The 18,590-nt window shown below is 39.9% G+C and overlaps 1 protein-coding gene across 1 annotated transcript; it reads right to left on the reverse strand.

Annotated features, from left to right (window-relative positions):
• Positions 1-1,560: 1,560 nt before the first annotated feature.
• On the reverse strand, positions 1,561-18,177 carry LOC128627673 (eukaryotic translation initiation factor 4 gamma 2). The gene is made up of 2 exons (XM_053666789.1): positions 18,105-18,177; positions 1,561-5,139 (listed from the first exon to the last, which is right to left on the reverse strand). Exons 1-2 carry the CDS (start codon positions 18,175-18,177, stop codon positions 2,318-2,320), a joined length of 2,895 nt encoding a protein of 964 aa, XP_053522764.1. The 3' UTR covers positions 1,561-2,317.
• Between the last annotated feature and the right edge of the window lie 413 nt (positions 18,178-18,590).

Below are 18,590 nucleotides of genomic sequence, written 5' to 3' on the forward strand. Positions count from 1 at the left end.
GACATTTTTTCTCAACAGCTAGCTTACCTTCCTCTAAAGATCTATAGATCTTTCAAAACACAAACCAAATGTTACCCTTTCCTATCTGAAAGCTGCCCTATTATTCTAATAGAAAGTAATTACTCTTTCTTCAGAATCATAAGCAATTTGTCTAAGCCACTCTTACAGTGCCTACCATTCTCTGATTTATTGAGTTATTAGTATAAATCACTTTAGCAGCTTTGTTTCAATAATCAATCAACATTCCTGTATATCGCAAAATTTTATTTTATTTTTTTGTGGCAAGAATTTTATGGTATGCTAAAATTCATTCATGATAAAAGCTCTGAGAAATCTATAGACAGAAGGGAGCTACTTCAAATTTAGTAATAAATACCTACAAAAATGCTGCAGCTAACATCATACTTAGGAGTGAGTAACTTGAAGCTTTCTCTTCATCACTCTTTTTCAACATTATACTGGAAGTTCTGGCTAAAGCAATAACAGGAAAATGGAAATAAAAGGTATCCTTAGTGGAAAGAAATAAAACTGTCTGTCTTTGTAATGGATGACATGATCACCTGAGTAGAAAATCTGAAAGCACACACACACACACACACATATACACAACTATTAAAATGTTATTGCAGTTTTGAAAGCACTTTCAAAAACTAGGACATTTGAATGGCTTGGCATAATTTTAATTGGTTAGGTTTGCTGCAATAACAAACCACCCAAAAACTTAGCAAGTTAAAAAAAACAGCCAGTTATTTAGCTCATGATTCTCTGAGTCTCCATCTTGGCTACAATCAGCTGGGCAGGTCTTTAGGTTTGGGCCTGATTCTTTGAGTCTCCATCTTGGCTACAATCAGCTGGGCAGGTCTTTAGGTTTGGGCCGGATTCAGCTTGGCTAGGTAGGCGTTTACAATTGCGGTCACTTGGTGGGTTGCCTGAGGACTGGAACTGGAGGGCTGGCACGACTGGGACTTTCCTCCATTTGGCCTCTTGTCCCCTACCAGGCTTGCCTTGCCTTGTCGACATGGCAGTCCAAGGATCCCAAGAGCAGCCCTCCGTCACCCCCCATGGAAGCTGTGGGGTCTCTTGAGGGTTGGGCTGGGAATTTTCACACAACGGGACATCACAAGGCTGGTCCTATTAAGGGTTGAAGAAAGAGACTCCATCTCTCAACTGGAGGAGGTATAGTATTATGGCCATGTTGTAATTATCTATAATTATAAAGTGATATTCAACAACATAATTATTGAATTACTCTCAGAATAGAGATGGAAATCATATCGTTGTTTCCTAGCCAAGTTGTAATATTTTCGATGAGAGAGAATTAACTGTTACAGTAAAGATCATCTTAATTATCAAGGCGATTTAAAAACGTGTCTGTTTTTAACTTCAGAGCACTGGGCATGGATATGAGTTCCTTTGACATAACCCTTCACCATGAAAATTAAATCGTCTCCCTTTTATAATTTTTTTCATGATAATCTCTCTAGCATGATACAGCTCCCATCATAAAATTATGTTTTCCTATTCCATTTCTGAAAATAGCCATCTTTTTTTTTTTCAAGTATCACAATGTTTATTGATAGATACAAGTATATAAAATCAGGGCATGAACATGACTTGATAAATTAAGTAGACTTAATTTCAATACTATAATAAGAGGGACCAATTCAAATTCTCACCATTTGTTTCACACCCACAAAAACCACTTCAAGGGCATTAAACGATCTCTCAAAACTGATCAGTTTTGTGCAAGTAAACCATGTTTCTTTTAAAAAGACGTGTGCACTTGCCCAGGCTCAAGGATATTAAAATCTAGCACATAAAGCCCATTACTAGAGGTAGAAATACAGGCAATATACTATTACGGCAACAACCATCAATTACAGTTAAGAATTTTTCTGTAACAACCAAATGGATAATCAAATATTGCAACAACTCAAGTATTACTGAGCAAAGTGCATTTCTACAGTATTCAGTGTTGCTATTCAGTTTTCTAACTTAAAACAGCCTATGATAACTGGCAGCAAAGAAGATCCTTGCAATAGACTGCCTTCTGCTTGAGAACTTATGATGTAAGTATTGCATGCTGCTAATATACTATCTAAACATTAAAGATACTCCTAAAATATTTGATGGTAGACTATGATTAAGACATTACACTACAAAAAACCTTATGCAGAAGGAAATCCTAACTGACGTGCTTCTGCTTTAAATATTGTGAAAACATTACGGCGGAATGAATTTTCGCAGTGGTTAGGTCAAATGCAGTTACACCATATCAACAGTATGTTTTGCACAATTTAAGGCTTTGGCTGGTTCTTTAGTCAGCTTCTTCCTCTGATTCTTCTTCCTCAGCAGTTTCTAGCCAGGTTAGCCACTGATTCACCTGGAACAAAGCCTTGCCTTTCCCGGGAAACTCTTGGGTTATGTCTTCCTTCCAAGCCAAGAAAGCTTCTTCTTCAATAATTTCCATGTCATAGAAGTGAACAAAAAAGCGGAGTAACATGCCTTTTGGGAAGTTGCTGTTGTAACAGTGCACCTGAAGAGCATACAGGGCACTTACTTGTAGATCAACATGATCGTGAAGGAATTTCTGCATTACTGGCTTGAAAGAAAGAAGCAGTTGTTTTTCCTGCTCTAACTGTTCTTTGGAAGGAGCAGAGGAAGAATCTGTTTCATCACTGGGTGGGTTTACTTCACTAGAAATATACTGTAGGAAGCTAGTCATTAAGATGTTCACAAATCCTTTATCTACATGAAGTTTGGGAGAGATGTTGTCTTTAATCCACTTATATATGGTCTGAGGGGATGGATCCAACTTTATTTGCTTCAATAGTTCCTTCTCCAATTTGAGGAGTGGAAATAAGAAACTAAGTCCCTTTCCTTCCAAAATCTCCAACATGCGATCCTTATTTTGATCAATTTCTGGGAGCATTTTCTGCATATTGACCTTGCTTTGTTGGAAAAGTTCTGTTAACCATTCTCGATCTTGTAACTTAGCTAGTTGCTGAAGACAAAGTAAGAAGAGAGGAAAATGGGTGCCACTTTCCAGTGGTTGCGCTAGTTCGGAAATGCTCACCAGCTCTGAAATGATGGCACGAGCTGCGAACTGTGCTAAATATGATTTCACCAAGGGGATGTCAACCTCCAGTTTGGGGCACTGGTCCAATACATTCAAAAAAGCCTGCATGAAGTTGTCACTTGTAGCTATTCCTTCCTGTTTGAGTAAACTGATCAAAGAACTGGCTTTTTCTTTATCTTCATCACTTCTGTCTAGTGACAGGATGATTACTTTGCTTAACATCTCAGGAAGAAAGTGTTTAGGAGCCCGCATTTCTCTTACACCACTGACAGCTTCATTTGCATTTCCACTGTTCAGATATTCAGTCACAACAGTTTCAGTTAGTTTAAGTAGTTCTTCCTTTGAGGGTGGCGGCTTTTTACTGGTCTTGGCAGGCTTTTCCTGAATAAGTGGTGGATTAGTTTTGAGACCAAGCTGAGGTGTCTGTCCCAGAGGAGGTGTCTGAGTGCGCGGTGGCTGCGCACTAGGAGGAATCATAGTTATCTGGGGCTGAAGCTTTGGCACTTGATTTTTATTCATTAGGAACGACTGAGCAGGCCTCAGACTAATCTCATCTGCATTAAGCTGTCCTTTCTTAGAAAACCGAGGTGGCATATCCTTCGACTGTCCTTGCAGCTGGGATAAGAGTCCCTGACTCTGGTTATGGTAGAGCTGGCTTAGCCCCTGGCTTTTCATAAACTTGCCTCCCATCTCTCCAAACTGTGACTGTGTGGGAGGCATGATGTGTCCCCCATGGCCATTGAAGAGTTGATTTGAACGATGACGCCCCATGGTGGGTGAAAATCTATCCTGGATAACTCCTGGACCAGTCCCAATTCCACTACCTGGCATTTGTCCAAACATATCAGCAAGTCCTCCAAGTGGGTCCCTATCCATTTTCATCCTGGGTGGCATGAAAGGTCCCTCCAGAAAGAAGTCACTCCTCATCCCTTGAGCCATAGGAGCTGGAATAAACACTCCTAGATCTTTTACTGCATCTTGACGGATTTGATTGATCGTCTTTGGTCCATTGTCAAGAAAAGCCTTGCGAGGAACCCAGTGGTGTTCTCGCAACTCTACTGTATCCTGCAGCAGGAAACGAATCCTTGCTGGCAATTCCTTACTTAACATCAAGGAGCACATTCGGGCAAAGTACTGATCCATTAAGGACTTGGCTCGTTCATGGTCTAATCTAGGTCCCACTGTCCTCATTATCTGACAGAGGCATTCCAAATCTTCTCCCATATCTTTGAGTTGGACTCTCTTCTTCTTTTCCAAAAGTGTTTTGATGCACTTATGAAGGATAGATTCATGAATAAGATCAAGCTTTCCAAGTTCTCCAATGAATTTGATGTTCCCCAACATCTTGATCTTAGCAATGGCTCTCTGTTCCTCCTCCTCAGGGAGGAGGGGGTTTTCACGTTTATCATAGACATCAACATTTCTGGTTCGGTTTTCAAATTCATCTTGTAATTTGGAAATTAGGAGGCGTCTGAATGTTGTGCTTTGCTTCTGTCCTGGCTGACCCTCTGCTGCTGGGCCATCAAAGTTTGGTGCATCTTCTGCCAATCGCAGACATAGCTGAGCATACAATGAGCTATACTTTGGCTCTTCTAGGGCTTTGTCCACAATCAGCAGTATGACCCCTTTAAGGATGAGTTTAGACTCTACACCCACATTGAGGAGCTCAAGGCATAGCTTGTCAAACTTTTCAGGAGTAAGCTTATTTAGTATGCCTCTTACTTTCCTGAAGATTGCATCATGTCGTTCTTTTTCATTTGCGGAGTTGTTTGCTGCGGAGTTGTCATCTCGTCTAGTGCTTCGTGCAGGAATCCATTTCTGAGCGTTTTGCCCTGGGGTTTTCCCCAGGAACTCGCTGTTGCCAGCAGTCTTGGGATAGTGCTGAGGTGCACCCCTACTTCCTCCTCCGCCCGAAGAAGCACTGAAACGAGAAGCACCCCCTTCTGCAATCGCACTCTCCACTTTGGCGGCTTGACAATGAAGAGTCTTCAAAAGAATAATATTAATGGATGGGGTGGGGAGGGACGGGGATGGGAGAAATGAAAAACCTTCACCGGGAACTCAGCAGCTGCCAATGCAGCTGCCTCTTCGGGATCCGGTCGTCGGGGACGGGGAAAGGAGGGGAAGGGGAATGGAAAACAAAAAAGGGGGAGGGAAGGGGGAGGAAGGAGTCGGGAACGGCTGGAAACTCTCAGCTCAGAGGAGTCGCTGCTGCAGCCACCACCCGGTACTCGCCGCCGCCTCCATAGAGCTCTGACTCACTGCTGGCCGAAAATAGCCATCTTTTAGTTTGTCTATTACATAGATGAGAAAAATTGGCAAATGTTTTCCATTTGAATCTGATCAATATCAAATGTGGTCAAATGATTACATTTGTGCTTCTTGTATGCCATTTTCCCATTGCTGTATTTTTCAATGTAAGCATGTACAAAGAAAGATTTCGGCCCCTGATTTCCTGCAAAATTTATGCTGCATATGTCATTGTTGCTTCCCTCGATACATTCTTTGGCTTCATTCCCTAAGTGCAGGCCTTAAACAGATTGCTCTTCATAAATTCTTCAAAAGGTCATCCAGCTTATACGTCTTTAGACCAAGACATGGAATGAACCACACCATTTCCACTATTTATAAGCTCTTTGAAATTACACTTACATCCCCTTTATACATTGAGTTTATTTAGCTATGGAATAGAAGTCCTGCTTTCTCCTTCATACGCTTTGGTTGTGAAAATGAGAGCACCAATGTCTTCCATCAAGTGTGCATTTTGCTTATTAGCTGTTTCCTTCTTTTATTCCTTTCATTCCTGTGTTTTTTTATCATTTTCTAGCTCTTCTAATTGAGTCCAGAGAATAACAGTACAGTAGCTACTCACAGAAAGATCCCTTCAACAATGACTCAAAAATTCTGTGCCGCACTCATGACTGGATTTATTGGTTCCACATGGAGAAAATCCCAGTCACGTACTTATCCTGGAAACTAAGTGAGGCGCCGAGTTGTGGGTAGAAAGGAGAAGCCTGTGAGGTCAGAATAATGATGATAATAACAGTGATGAAGATACTATGACAATAGCTTCCTTCTGACATTTACCACATACACTCAGGGACTCACTATTGTCATTCCCATTTTAGAGACAGACGCCGAACCTCAGAGAGGCTGATTAGCCTGGAGAAACAATAGCTATTCAGAGAGGGAACAAGAACTTCAACTCCAGGTCTATTACACTCCGCATGCCCGGCTCTTACCCATTGCTTCACAATGGAAAAATGAAGGCAGTGATGAATTTTCTCCTGACTTCCTGGAATTAACTCTGTCACTAAATCATTTTTATGACTTTTTCATTAAACGCTTTGCATATGTTTCTAGAGCTGAGTGATATTCAGATGTAACAGAAAACATGAATTAGAGAGAAAACACTACGCCCATCTTTGGATCCTATGTAAATTAGGGCTAATTGAGTCTAGTAAAATTGGGATGTGGACACGCAGTGATGGTAATGGGATTCAGTGGACATACGTTCTGGGCTCTAGAGAGTGAGGTGACAGGTGGCAATTATCATTAGTGACTTTTGAATAAAGATGTTGGAGTCTTCTCACTCATTAGACCAAACAGTTCAACTGTCATTAGAAGGAGCCATAAAAGGCCCTGAAATACCATCAGAAAGAGGGTAATGGTTATTGCCGTAGCAACCTATTATTTCCGTATTGGCGGTGTGATTAAGAAATCAACATCACACATTACCCTCCATCAGCTGTGGTGTTTAATAACTGGTGACAGTGGTCACCAATCAAACTGGGAACAGTTTCCATACCTTCACTGAAACTCACATGGCGCACACAGCTTCCTTTTCCAACTGTGACTTTAATTTGAATATCATCAGGAGCAAGTCAAGACAGATATGCTGTCAATCATCCCAAAAGTCTGGTCCTCATTGGAGGCATACACACTAGGAACGCATTCACCACGAAAAGGAGACTGGAATTTTACCATCGCGGTTTGTTACAGATCTCTCAGGAACAAGAACACAGATGTCGTTGTCACTTTTTGTTTTTCTTACCCACTCGCTGTAAATAGAACACGTGGAGCATTGTTGAAGAGGTAATATATCACCTGATAAGGAAACCACCACCCAGATTCTACGCTAAGAGAGAAAATTCTGTAGACTACACAGTAAATTAAAAGATGTAAAAACTCTTCTAGAGGACATTATGCTTAAGGAAACACATTCTCATTATTTTGAATAAGACTTTGAATTCTTAAAGCCTGACCTAAATGACAATTATAATTGGATGTTTACAATGAAAAATATGTAGAAAACCTACAAGCAATAAGTCAGTAATTATGCACTTGCTAAAAACATGTGCTTGGCATTTTTTTAAATTCCCTAATTAAATTCTAATTAGGATATGCAGTGGAGTGTTAATTTTTTTGCTAGCTATACCTCCAGGGCATTTTTTTTACACCTTCAGGAACCTACACTTATTCAGATATGTAAGAGATAATTATCAATAGAAAGGACCATAGCATCGCTGGCATGGAGAATTGCTTGTCTGTGGTTTCTGCCTCTACCTAAACAGCCCAGGGGAGCTGTGTGTGACTGTGCACTTTCCTTAGCTGACCAATAGGTGTATGACTTTCTCTGCATCCTCCAACCAGGGCTTTCCTTCCAAAACTAGAGAGGGACAGAGAAATACGCGGAGCTGCTCAGTGAATCTGAATACAGGGTGGCCAACCAATCGGGCGCGTTCAAACATCTGGTCTCGCATAGCAACTCAGACTGCAAATGGGAAACCACGTGTTTCGCTCTCAGAATCCATGCAGTTCACTTTCACTTAAAGTCCACACATTACAATTCCAATGATAGAACTGGCCACTCTTCTCCGTAATTGCTCTCCCAAGGTTTTCTTGGAGCTTTCTAACAAATGTATTTCTACATTACCAAACCATACTTAGACTTTTTTTTCGAACTCTTATCCTAATTGCCAAAAATGTCCATCACCTTATATATAGTAGGCAGACACTAAGATAGAAAGCAGTCTATATTTCCCTAAACATTGGGGCATGAACCAAAAAAGAAAAATACAAATGCCTATTAGGGCAAAGCGTTTTTACATTGACTTCTCAGCACGAATCAGTGAGTAGTGGCATCTTAATTGTCCACAGAATTGTTAAACTCATAGTTTAAGAATTACCCAAAGACCCACCACTAATTGCCAACAGAGCCAGGATTTGAATTTGTGATTCTGAGTTGTCAGGAGGCTGAATCATGCTCTTCCATATTCCAAATCCACCTTCGCCAATCTCACGTATCCAACAGAAAACATAGTAAGAGAGTCCTGCCCTCCTCCCAGATGACACTCCCATAGTTTTTTTGCATTTCACTTCTGTGCCTAATTTCAATAAGCCCTTCAGTAAGCCCCTCATTTTTCAAAAAAAAATGCACTTTTCTCTCATTTTGCTCTGTTCAGTAACAGTCACGAGCTACTGTCAACAGATGTGAGAGTTAACAGATCATTAAATTTTCCTCCACGCGGCATCCTCAGAAATGCCCAGGGTCACACCTCTTCCCATCTGAAAAGATTGGCTTTAGAACAGCTTTGCTCAAAACTACTAACTTAGTCCATTTTCTCTAATGTGCAATTAACATGAACAATTCCGCAGACAGGGCCATGGTGCAGTCAATTATACCTGGGTTCCTCTTTGCACCTGTATTCTATCTTCCTGTCTACTGGGCTATCTGTCTTCCCTGAGAGACCCTCACCGAGTCACCTAAAGGCTGGGGGCCAGAAGTCTCTTCGGCAAACTTTATAACGGAGCACATTTTGTTTGAGAAAAATCACGGGGAGAGAACATCCTGCCAGTTCAAGGGTGGGTCCCTCACTCTCTGCTCCACAGACACGCACACACAACATGATTTCTCTGTGTGAGATGCACCTCCTTCCACTATGTTCGATTGAAGAAATGGAAAATGAGTTATCCAGAAAATCCTAGTTTAACTTTCCTTCTTGTAAGAAATTTCATCCTGATTTCCCCAACAACATTGATTATATGCTATTTGAATTCCAGCTGTACTTCATGCATTCCATAAGAACTAAAGGTTAGCACTTTTTAGGGCATTAATTTTTACTCCTTTTATCCCTCTCTTTATACTCTAAAATGCAGGGACTGTGTTATTACTACCGAGGGATCTCCAGCGGGTCGCACCGTGCCTGATTTATATTTGTTGATCATGCTTAGTTATTCACTTACACATCTTTAAAAATGTGTTCAGCATGGGGACTTGTACCTTCTAAGATACACACTACCCCAATGGTCTCTGCCTTTTTGGATCTCCATCCTCATGTTATTCCTTGCCCTTGAGTAAGGGTATACCTTGGGATCAATAAACACAAGACAGCAAGAATAATGAGACTTTTCTTCCATGATTAGGTTACTCAATACAGAGACTTCCACATTGGTGACACCCTGTCTTTCTTTTCTGGCTCTGATGAAGCAAGGTGCCATGATGACCGATAAAGAACTTTTGGCCACACAGCCAACAGTCTGCAAGGAACTGAATCTTCCCAGTAACCCTATGAGTAAGTCTGGGTCTAAATCTTTTCCTAACCAATCCTTCAGGCAAAGTTACAACCCTCCTAAATCCTTTGGTTGCAATTTTGTGGGATTCTAAAACAAAGGAGCAGATAAGCTATACCAGAATTCCTAATGTAAGGAATTCCTGTGGCTCTGTATTAAACCACCAAGATTTGGGGTAATTTGTTACTCAACAATACAAAACTAGTACAGTGTTGGCATTTTATTAAGTGCTGGCAACATAGTTATGAGCAAAATAGAGATCTCTTTTCTTTTAGTGCTCTATTCTAGTAACCAAGTAAAAAATGTCTCATTATCTAAATGTAGAAAGAGCTCAGTACTCTATGTATGTGAAGCCCTTTTCAAATGGTATTTCAGGTATTTATTGCCCTATAACAAACTGCCCTAAAACAATGATTTAAGACAACAAGGATGAATGATTTCTCATGACATCCTCAGTCGGCATGGGACCCTCTGCTGGTTTTTCCTGGGGTTGCTCATGTCCAATACCTAGACTCACAAGGCTGGAAGGTCCAAGATGAGCTCAGTCCTATGTCTGGCTGAGAGGCATGGCAATCAGCTAGGGCAGCTCAGTTCTTTCCACATAAGTCTCTTTTCCTCCAGTAAGTGGGACTGGATTTCTTATGTAGCAGCTCCAACTCAGCGTTCCAAGGAGGCAAGGTACATTGCACAAATAGCTTTGAAGCTTCTGCTTGCAATGTGTTTGCTGATGTCCCATTGGCCAAAAGCAGTAGTATGGCCAGCTCCAGAGTGAATATGAGGGCAAATATACAAGCTATGGTTATGAGCAGTCATGATGTATTGAATGTTCTTGCTGGAAGAATCCACAACAAATACTACTGCCATTTAGATTCATAGAGGAAGTACTAGAATGCTATAGCTTAAAAGAACCTTAGGAGACATGTAGTTAAATCCCCTCATTATATCAACAAAGGAGCAGATGTGATTGAAACAAAATAATTATCTAAGTAAAGAACAGAGTCAAGGTTAAAATGCAGATTCTTTAAGTCAGTCATATCCTCTTTGCTGTACAGAACACATGACTTCATTGTCAACCTCAAACCATACAAAGAACTTTACAAAGGAGAAGGTCACACTGTGCCACTCTAGGTTAGAGAATACAACTCCCAAACACCTGATCCCTTTTTCTCTTCCCAGGGTTATTTGAGTGCAAAAATGTATTAACTCTCTAGTAATTAGAAACTTCGTGTATCACATACTATTCCACAATGTGCCAGTTATTTGAGGGATCATTGCTATTAAACTACAAAATAAGGAATGATCTCCCACTAGCAATTAACATCCAGTGGTCTAAATCATCGTTTTCGTATCAGCCAACTTTCAGTGCATTAGCCAAACAGGGAGACCACATCCAACTAAACACCTGACTTTTAAACTTCTCCAGGATTATTTGTATTCATTTAAACTACCATTTCTCCATATTTTCTATGCTAATATAAACTTGTCCAGGCTGTGGGCACAGGTCGGAATGACTTTTGTTATGTGGGTAAATGCTCCTGATTTTCTAAGCCTGGATTTCTGTGATTCTTATTTTCTGGAGCTTGTTCATGATGATTTTTCACATATAGCTGCTGGAGAATACAGAAGTGAATCTTCCCGAGAATACAGAAGTGAATCTTCCCGAGAATACACCTGTCTTGTTAAATTATTCCCACTTTGATATCCATGCGCATGATCCTTTCTAATCTCTAACAATAGAATTCACATTCAAGGACTTGAGGGACAGCAGCTTTCTGCTTTTAGCTCTTGCTAGTCTCACTATTTTTCTTGTAGTCTGAATATTCACATCACAGAAAAGGCGTGATCACCATTGAAGAAATTCACCTGACATCTCTATTTGACATTATTTTTAAAAGGCTCACTAATCAACTGCTATTTTTTTGTTACTACTAATTTCATTTGATTCTAGGGCACGTATTTGCTCTTGAAAGCCCATTTTTCCTGGTATTCTATAACACATGCTGTCAATCTTGCAAATTTCTGCTGGAATTTTATACGCTCTTGTAAATCTACGGTGAAGAAGCAAGAATGAGGGATTTAGTCAGAATTGTTTTTAAATGTCAGTTCTATCACTTCCTCGGTGTTTAATTTTGATCACAACTTTTTTACTTTTTAAAATGTTATATTTATCTACTTCTTTGTCAAACGAGAAATTGGCCCAAAAGAAAAAATGTTTTTAAAAATGAAAAAGTTGTTCTGCCTTAAGTAGCTTGCAAATTATACAATTTCTACCAGTGATGATTTCTTGAAATAATATTACTTTGGAACACCATTTATTGTTCTTTATTCTAATATTGTTTTCTATAACAAGTTTTCTCATAATGACTATATCTTATTTATCTTTAAATTTCTGATAGAGTATACAATATTAAGTGCTCCAAATAATGACATATATGATGTTACATTTGATACTTAGAGAAAACCCCTATGAGGTAGGGATACATTACTGTTTTCATTTGTCAAATTAAGAAACCAGATCTCAGAAAAGTGAGAAATCCAAGATTGTAAAGTGAGTAGATCTTTTACAAGGGGGTTGAAGCCATAGTTCTCAACTCCCAGCCCACATTCCCCCCAGAGTATTATGGATATTTATTTCTGTTAGAAGTAACCCTCCCAGGGAGGGGTGAGACGCACATCCCAGCAAATATGTAGGGTGAAGTCAAAGATGTCCCGCCCTGCTGGACAATTGAAGGTCAAGTCATCTTATTAATATGTAAGACTGATAGATCTAAAAGTAGATTGAAGACACATATTTATCTTATCTGAAATACTAATAAAATAATGATAAAAATAGTTTTTAATGGCTTACTACTCAAAATTAAAAAACAGTAAGGTGGTATGTTTTCTAAGGCATATTGCATAGCTGCTTGTGTCCTTAACCTAATATCTTGTTGCTGACTAGCCTGTTGCAAATAATATGTACTATGTTCTTATTATAAACATGAAAAAGACCTCCAGGGCTCGCCTGGAGATATTTAAAGAAACACTAAAAATATTTTTTAAAGTTAAAACCTATAAAAAATAATCTTTGTTGTAATCTCAAAATGTTTCTTCTTCCTATTTTGGGTCCTGTATTATCTATGAAAGAGTCTTTAATACAATGCATCCATAAAGCAATAAGAAAATGTTACAAAAAGTAATAAAACAAAAAATAAATTTTAAAAGTAGAACTAAGATAAAAATAAATTCATTACATTTGAAAGACAAAACCAATAAAATCTTCTAACTTCATCATGAAGACAAAACTTTTGAGAACGGGAAACAGAGAAAGAATTCAGGATATACAATGTCTTACAAACATTTATTCCAAAGGAAAAGAACATGAAAAAAATAGGATTTGATAATTAAGAAAAGAAAGATAGAAGGGATTCCCCAGAGTTAAAGAACACCAGTCATAAAAATTAAAAGGCTGTCTAGTAATTGAAATGGCTCATACCTAGACACCATCCCATAATCACAGGATCACAGGGGATAAAGTAAATATTCTAAATTGCCTGGAGATAGAGGTCAGTGTGAACTGGAACAGTACTACGTCACTTACAAATAAACTAGAATGTTAGAACAGAACAGAAAAGGGTGTTAAATATTTTAAGGATTAAACAATGCTCAATTTACAATCACATACTTATTTAAACTAACAAACATGCAAGTTAAGAAAAATGCACCTTCATATATATGAGGCCTTGTACACTCAGACACTTTCACTAATAACACCATTCCTTAAAAAGTAATTTGGGAATATATTCTGGTAAAAAAAAAAAAAGAAGAGGAAAAGAATAGAAGAGATCTAAAAATAATAGTTCAAAACAAAAAATAATAAAAGAAACTTCTAGGATGAAGCTGGTAGGGTGGGCATAAGGAGTCATCAGGCCACGTGGTCATTACCAGAGGGAGAAGTGGGAGGGGACAGGTAGGAGCAGGCAAAGGGGGAGTAAGTAGTGACAAAAAGACACTTTTAACGTGGGTGGTGAGTGCACGGTAGAGTGTGCAGATGATGTGTTACAGAGCCGTACACTTGACTGGTACAGCTCTGGTCACCTGGGTCACCAGCTGTACACCTGGGTGACCAGTGTCGCCACCATAGATTCAATTTAAAAATTAAAAAAAAAAAAAAGAGTTATCAAGCCAGAACAAAATGGAACACTGTAGAGATTCCCAACCAACCCACATTGGCTGGCATTTGGAATAAGATTGCATATGTTTATTGATAGCACTGATTATTTTTCAACTGACACACTCAACCTGTAAGTAAGTTGTTCAGGGCTCAGATAGGTTACAGAAGAGTAATCCTGTAACATGTAGGGTTACATACGGGGAAGTAAACTAAGGGATAAAAGTAGACACACAAAAGACAAGCACTACAAAGTAAAAAAAAAACAGAGAACTATGGGAGCCGGAAGGTGGGTCCTAATATTTTCAACTTATAAAGGGAGTCATCAAAACATTCTAGCTACTAAAGACAAATAGGATGTGTGTTATTTAAAAGATACAGGCTAAGCAACGCAGGAACAACTATAATGAATTTGGGGGGAGCAAGAAAATAGAGGCTACGCCGTGAGTTCAGTCCTTATTTTAGGGCAGAATAATCTATCGATTATGAAAAGTATCGAACATCAAGACATTTAGTATTATTACAGCAGACACTCTCAGCCCCTTTCCCAAAGTCCTCTGGGCTTTTCTGTTGTCCTCTGATCCAGAGATCTGCCACCTGCTTGTCTGTGCCTCAGCGCTCCCACCCCAGGCTGCTCGCCTCACTGCTGGGACAGGTGGGAACTACAAAGAAATTAGCCACCACCCCGAGCAGAGCTCACTGCTGCCTGACTGATGGAAGAAGGTGTCCAAACAACGCATCTCCTTCCATCAGCAAGTGGGGATTTCTGAGGTGTGTGTTGGATATTTTTCCTAGATTGTTCCTGTAAGATTAACCTCCACTCCCTCATTATAGTGACTAACCTATCAGCTGTCTCTCCTTCCCTGTGCGTCTTCCTCATTTTCTCTTAAATAAACTACTTGAATTTCACTCCTTGTCTCAGGATCTGCTTCTAGGAGAAATGCAAATTAAGACATGCTTGTAGATATGAAATCCACCCACTAGAATTTAAATGATTTATCCACTGTGGATAAGAAGTAAGGTAAGGATACTGCATTGCATTGTAAGCCCTTCAGTACCATTTGAGTATAAAAAAATATTCCTATTTTGATGTATGAACAGATACTTATTGACAGATAACAAAGATAGTAGGTAGGTAGATAGATAGACAGATAGCAGGAGGGTCTATAATCACATGTGCTAACTAATCCAGAAAGTTTATAAAAACCAGTGAGAGAATTAAGCCCATAGTTGACCAATTCGAAGCATTCCCCCAAACACCAATGCCACCAGGCAGATTAGATGAAATATGACTCATTCACTATGTTTTTTTGTTCCTGTACCCATGGTATCCATGCCAACAAGAGGCATAACAGGCGGATGTAGCACCTGAAAAATTTCTGCGCTCACAATGCAGTTTACCCTGTAGTGCTCAAATTCACTTCAAACTGTTTCTTATTAAACATTCGTTATGTTCTCAGTACAGGCTCCTGCCAAAATCCAGCTCAGTTTCTCTAACTTTCGAATGGTGCCAAAAGAAATCAAAACAGTAACATCTTTCTCTGTCATCCTTATATTCCTGAATTTCTTGCTGACCGAGACACACACAGCTTGCTGACTGAGTCATGTTTGCCTAATTCTACTGACTTAGTCTATTTCACTTACACTGATGTAATGCAAACTACTTCCAAACACACGGGCTGTTTGCTTATGTATTTCCCTCTGGCAATCCTTCATTCAAGCACATTTTACGTACTTCTCACTTAACCTAATAAATATCTATGCGCCAGAATGATAGTTTTATCTTCTAATCAATATTAAAATATGGTCTTCTCATATTTTATGTTAACATTGATTTTCAAAAAAAAACTTAGCCAATCTCTCAGGGACCCCTTCCAACTCTCATACACCTGGCATGCAGCAATATGCAGGTATATTACCTGTCTAGGGCTATTGAAACCCAGTTTGAAAACTATAGATCACAAGGTCCATATGCAAGAGTAGTCCTTGTTCTTTTGAGTAAGTTTAAGATGTTACAAACTTTATGTCTGGCTGATGGATTCTAAGTTGTTACAAATAACTTGCAAGACACTTACAGAAGCAAGTCAGATCTTGGGCTTCTGAATGACGTTCTGTTGCCATCGGCTTGGCTTTGCATAAACACCAAATTTTTCACTGAGAACTGTCTTCACCGTACAGTGATGCTTTTAAATTTTACTGAACACATTGTGTGTGTGTATCACACAGCAGTCAGCTGACCCCCTCTGTGACCTCATTGCAGATAAAAACCATTGCCTTAACTTGATCATCAATTTGATGAAACATTCTAGGCAGGGAGGCTGTTTTCTCCTTAGGTAACAGAAGCTCCCTCAATGCCGAGTCCCACATGTTTACTGAAATCTTGCCAAGAAGAAGACATTAGGGGATCAGGAGAGACACAGACCCAGTCTTGAGGACCTTTCAGAACTAGACACAAGGGCTGACAGTAATTAATAAAAATATACAGTCCCTTAAAGGTAAAAAAGAATTATGGCATGCAATAATAATGGGTCTGGAAGACCAGGGAATTTCTCTGAGACCTGCGGGAGAAAGAGACATTACCGACAGGAAGTGGAGGATGCTGCTGATGGCAGAAACAATGTTCTGAGGAAGGGAAACCACACGGCAAAGTCCTGAGACAAAGGCCAGAGGGGTCTCGAAAAAGGATCACAGACCAGACACTGAGGACGAACCTACAGCAGCCAAGTATATTTTGTTTTTATAGCACAGTATTTTGTTGCTTTTGTCTATTAGCTATTGGCCAATATTTAAATGTGACAACACAGAAAACGCTGCATATCTGCTTTCATTTGGAACATCAGAAGGGGGAGTATTAGAGCCCCAGCCCTGACACGGCACAGACCGGCTGCTCAGCACCAGGCCAAGTTCGAGGGTCATCCTCTCTTCCTTTCGCCACAGTCCACACGCCCCACTGTGCATTCACAGACGTGCTTGCCTGGGCCATTGCATTGGTAACTGCTGCTCCAGTGTATGCGTGCCATGAACAGGAGACTTTAGTCTAGTTCCTGTCACCACGGTGTCCTCATTAGAGAACCCAGAACATGAAGTGAGCAAAAAAAAAAAAAAAACAGAGAAAAAGAAAAAACTATACTCAAATGTGAGGACACAAAAGAAAACCTAGCCTTATGCACCAAACAAGAATGACTAATAAGACCTAACAGAATCTCAATAAATCCTTGCTTATATTTAAGTAGAAAGATAAAAAGGCCTTGATACCTGTTTTCTTTTGGTGAGTGCATACCAGTCAATATTTAAACAGACACCTATAACATAAGCATAACATTCCCTGCCACTAGAACCTTAAAATTCTGATTTGAAAAGTATACCCAAAGCTCTACCTACAGATTCTGCATTTTCATATGTACCACTCTTCTAACATGGTCAAAGCGAGGTGTGTTGCCATAGAGAAATAAATGTGCTAAAAAGAAGGCAGGGAGTCAAAAACACACAACTAAATAGGTATCCAAAGAAACTTTTATTTTTATCTGTTCTGCAATAACAAGACAAAGAAATAGTTGTATGTATTTTCAAATGCGATTTTTAAAATATATCATGATCCATTTGATCTTGGGATCAAGTAGAACCTACTGATCTGCTCAAATTAATGGGCTCATGTACCTAATGTTACAATATTTGAAAAATACAACCTGATTTAAAATATATCATACTAAAAAGTTTATGGCGGGCCAATTTATTAACTATGGAGGAAAAAGAAAATAAATATGTTACACATACATAAAAGCTATAAAACACTTCCAAACCATAGAAATGTTATACTTTTTCATTCACGTTTTAAGTCAGAAATATAACTACATTATCCCCTTAATCCTATTTTAAATGAATTCACTTATTATAAAGTATATTAAAGGTACTAACAAAAACATGGCTTATGACCTTTTTCTTCCTGTGCAGATAGGGTGATATTTTCAAAATGATAATTAGAAAGTGTCCGTCTCTTGCTGAATTATCTTCGACAAACTCCTGCAGCTCTGAGACCAGGTCTGGACACATCACCAGGGTACTAACAACCTAGTCCCAGTCTGTTACAGCCTCTCCCTCGCACTCCCACCCCACACCCCCCACCCCCACCCCCCCCCCCTATAAGTTGTACTACAGTCGCCCTGATGTCTGTCTGCTCCTCGCAGGCATCTGGCCTTGTTTTGTCACCAGGAACCTGTGCCTGCTGTCTCCTCAACCTGGAATGTTTTTTGAAACACTTTCCCAAGTCTAACGCGTTGTTACCGTTCCCAGCTCAAACGTCACCTGTAAGTTTCAGGGACACAACCCGAACTAAATAGAGACGCGTTTTCTGGGTCGTCAGGCCAACAGGGGCCATGTTCGCTCTGAGAAGCCTGCTCTGCCTTTTCCCTGCCCTGCCTTGCAGGTTCGGAACAGTGGAGTTTTGATGGCTGGTTTTCCCAGTTCCCAGATCAGAGGCTTCTGGCTGCATGTGGACAATGGAAGGGACCAACGGGGTTGGAAGTCCAAGGGAAGAGGTGGCATGGGGCATTTCTGGACGTGGACGTGTCTACTTGTGGATGTAGCACCTTCAGACAGGCCCGGGCGGTCCCGGCGTCCACCAGCCTCTCGGACTCCTGTTTCTGGTAACGGAGCCCACTCTCTCGGTCCCTCTGAGAAACCCGGTGCCTAGATGTCAATTCTGCTCAAACTTTAATTGGGTTTGTTTTTAATTCTCCACCTTCCAAGGTGGTGAGCTCCTGTCCCACGAAGGTTCTTTTCTGAAATTTC

This window comes from Artibeus jamaicensis, unplaced genomic scaffold (genome assembly GCF_021234435.1).
Source record: "Artibeus jamaicensis isolate MK-2021 breed Jamaican fruit bat unplaced genomic scaffold, CSHL_Jam_final contig_464, whole genome shotgun sequence".
Lineage (NCBI taxonomy): Eukaryota > Metazoa > Chordata > Mammalia > Chiroptera > Phyllostomidae > Artibeus > Artibeus jamaicensis.

Excerpts from the sequence above, each read along its gene's own strand:
- LOC128627673 (XM_053666789.1), bottom strand. The coding sequence starts at position 18,177 with ATGGCCCCTGTTGGCCTGACGACCCAGAAAACGCGTCTCTATTTAGTT. Across the intron at positions 5,140-18,104 it reads TGTGTCCCTGAAACTTACAG|TTCCCGGTGAAGGTTTTTCA; the intron begins GTGACGTTTGAG and ends GCAGCTGCTGAG.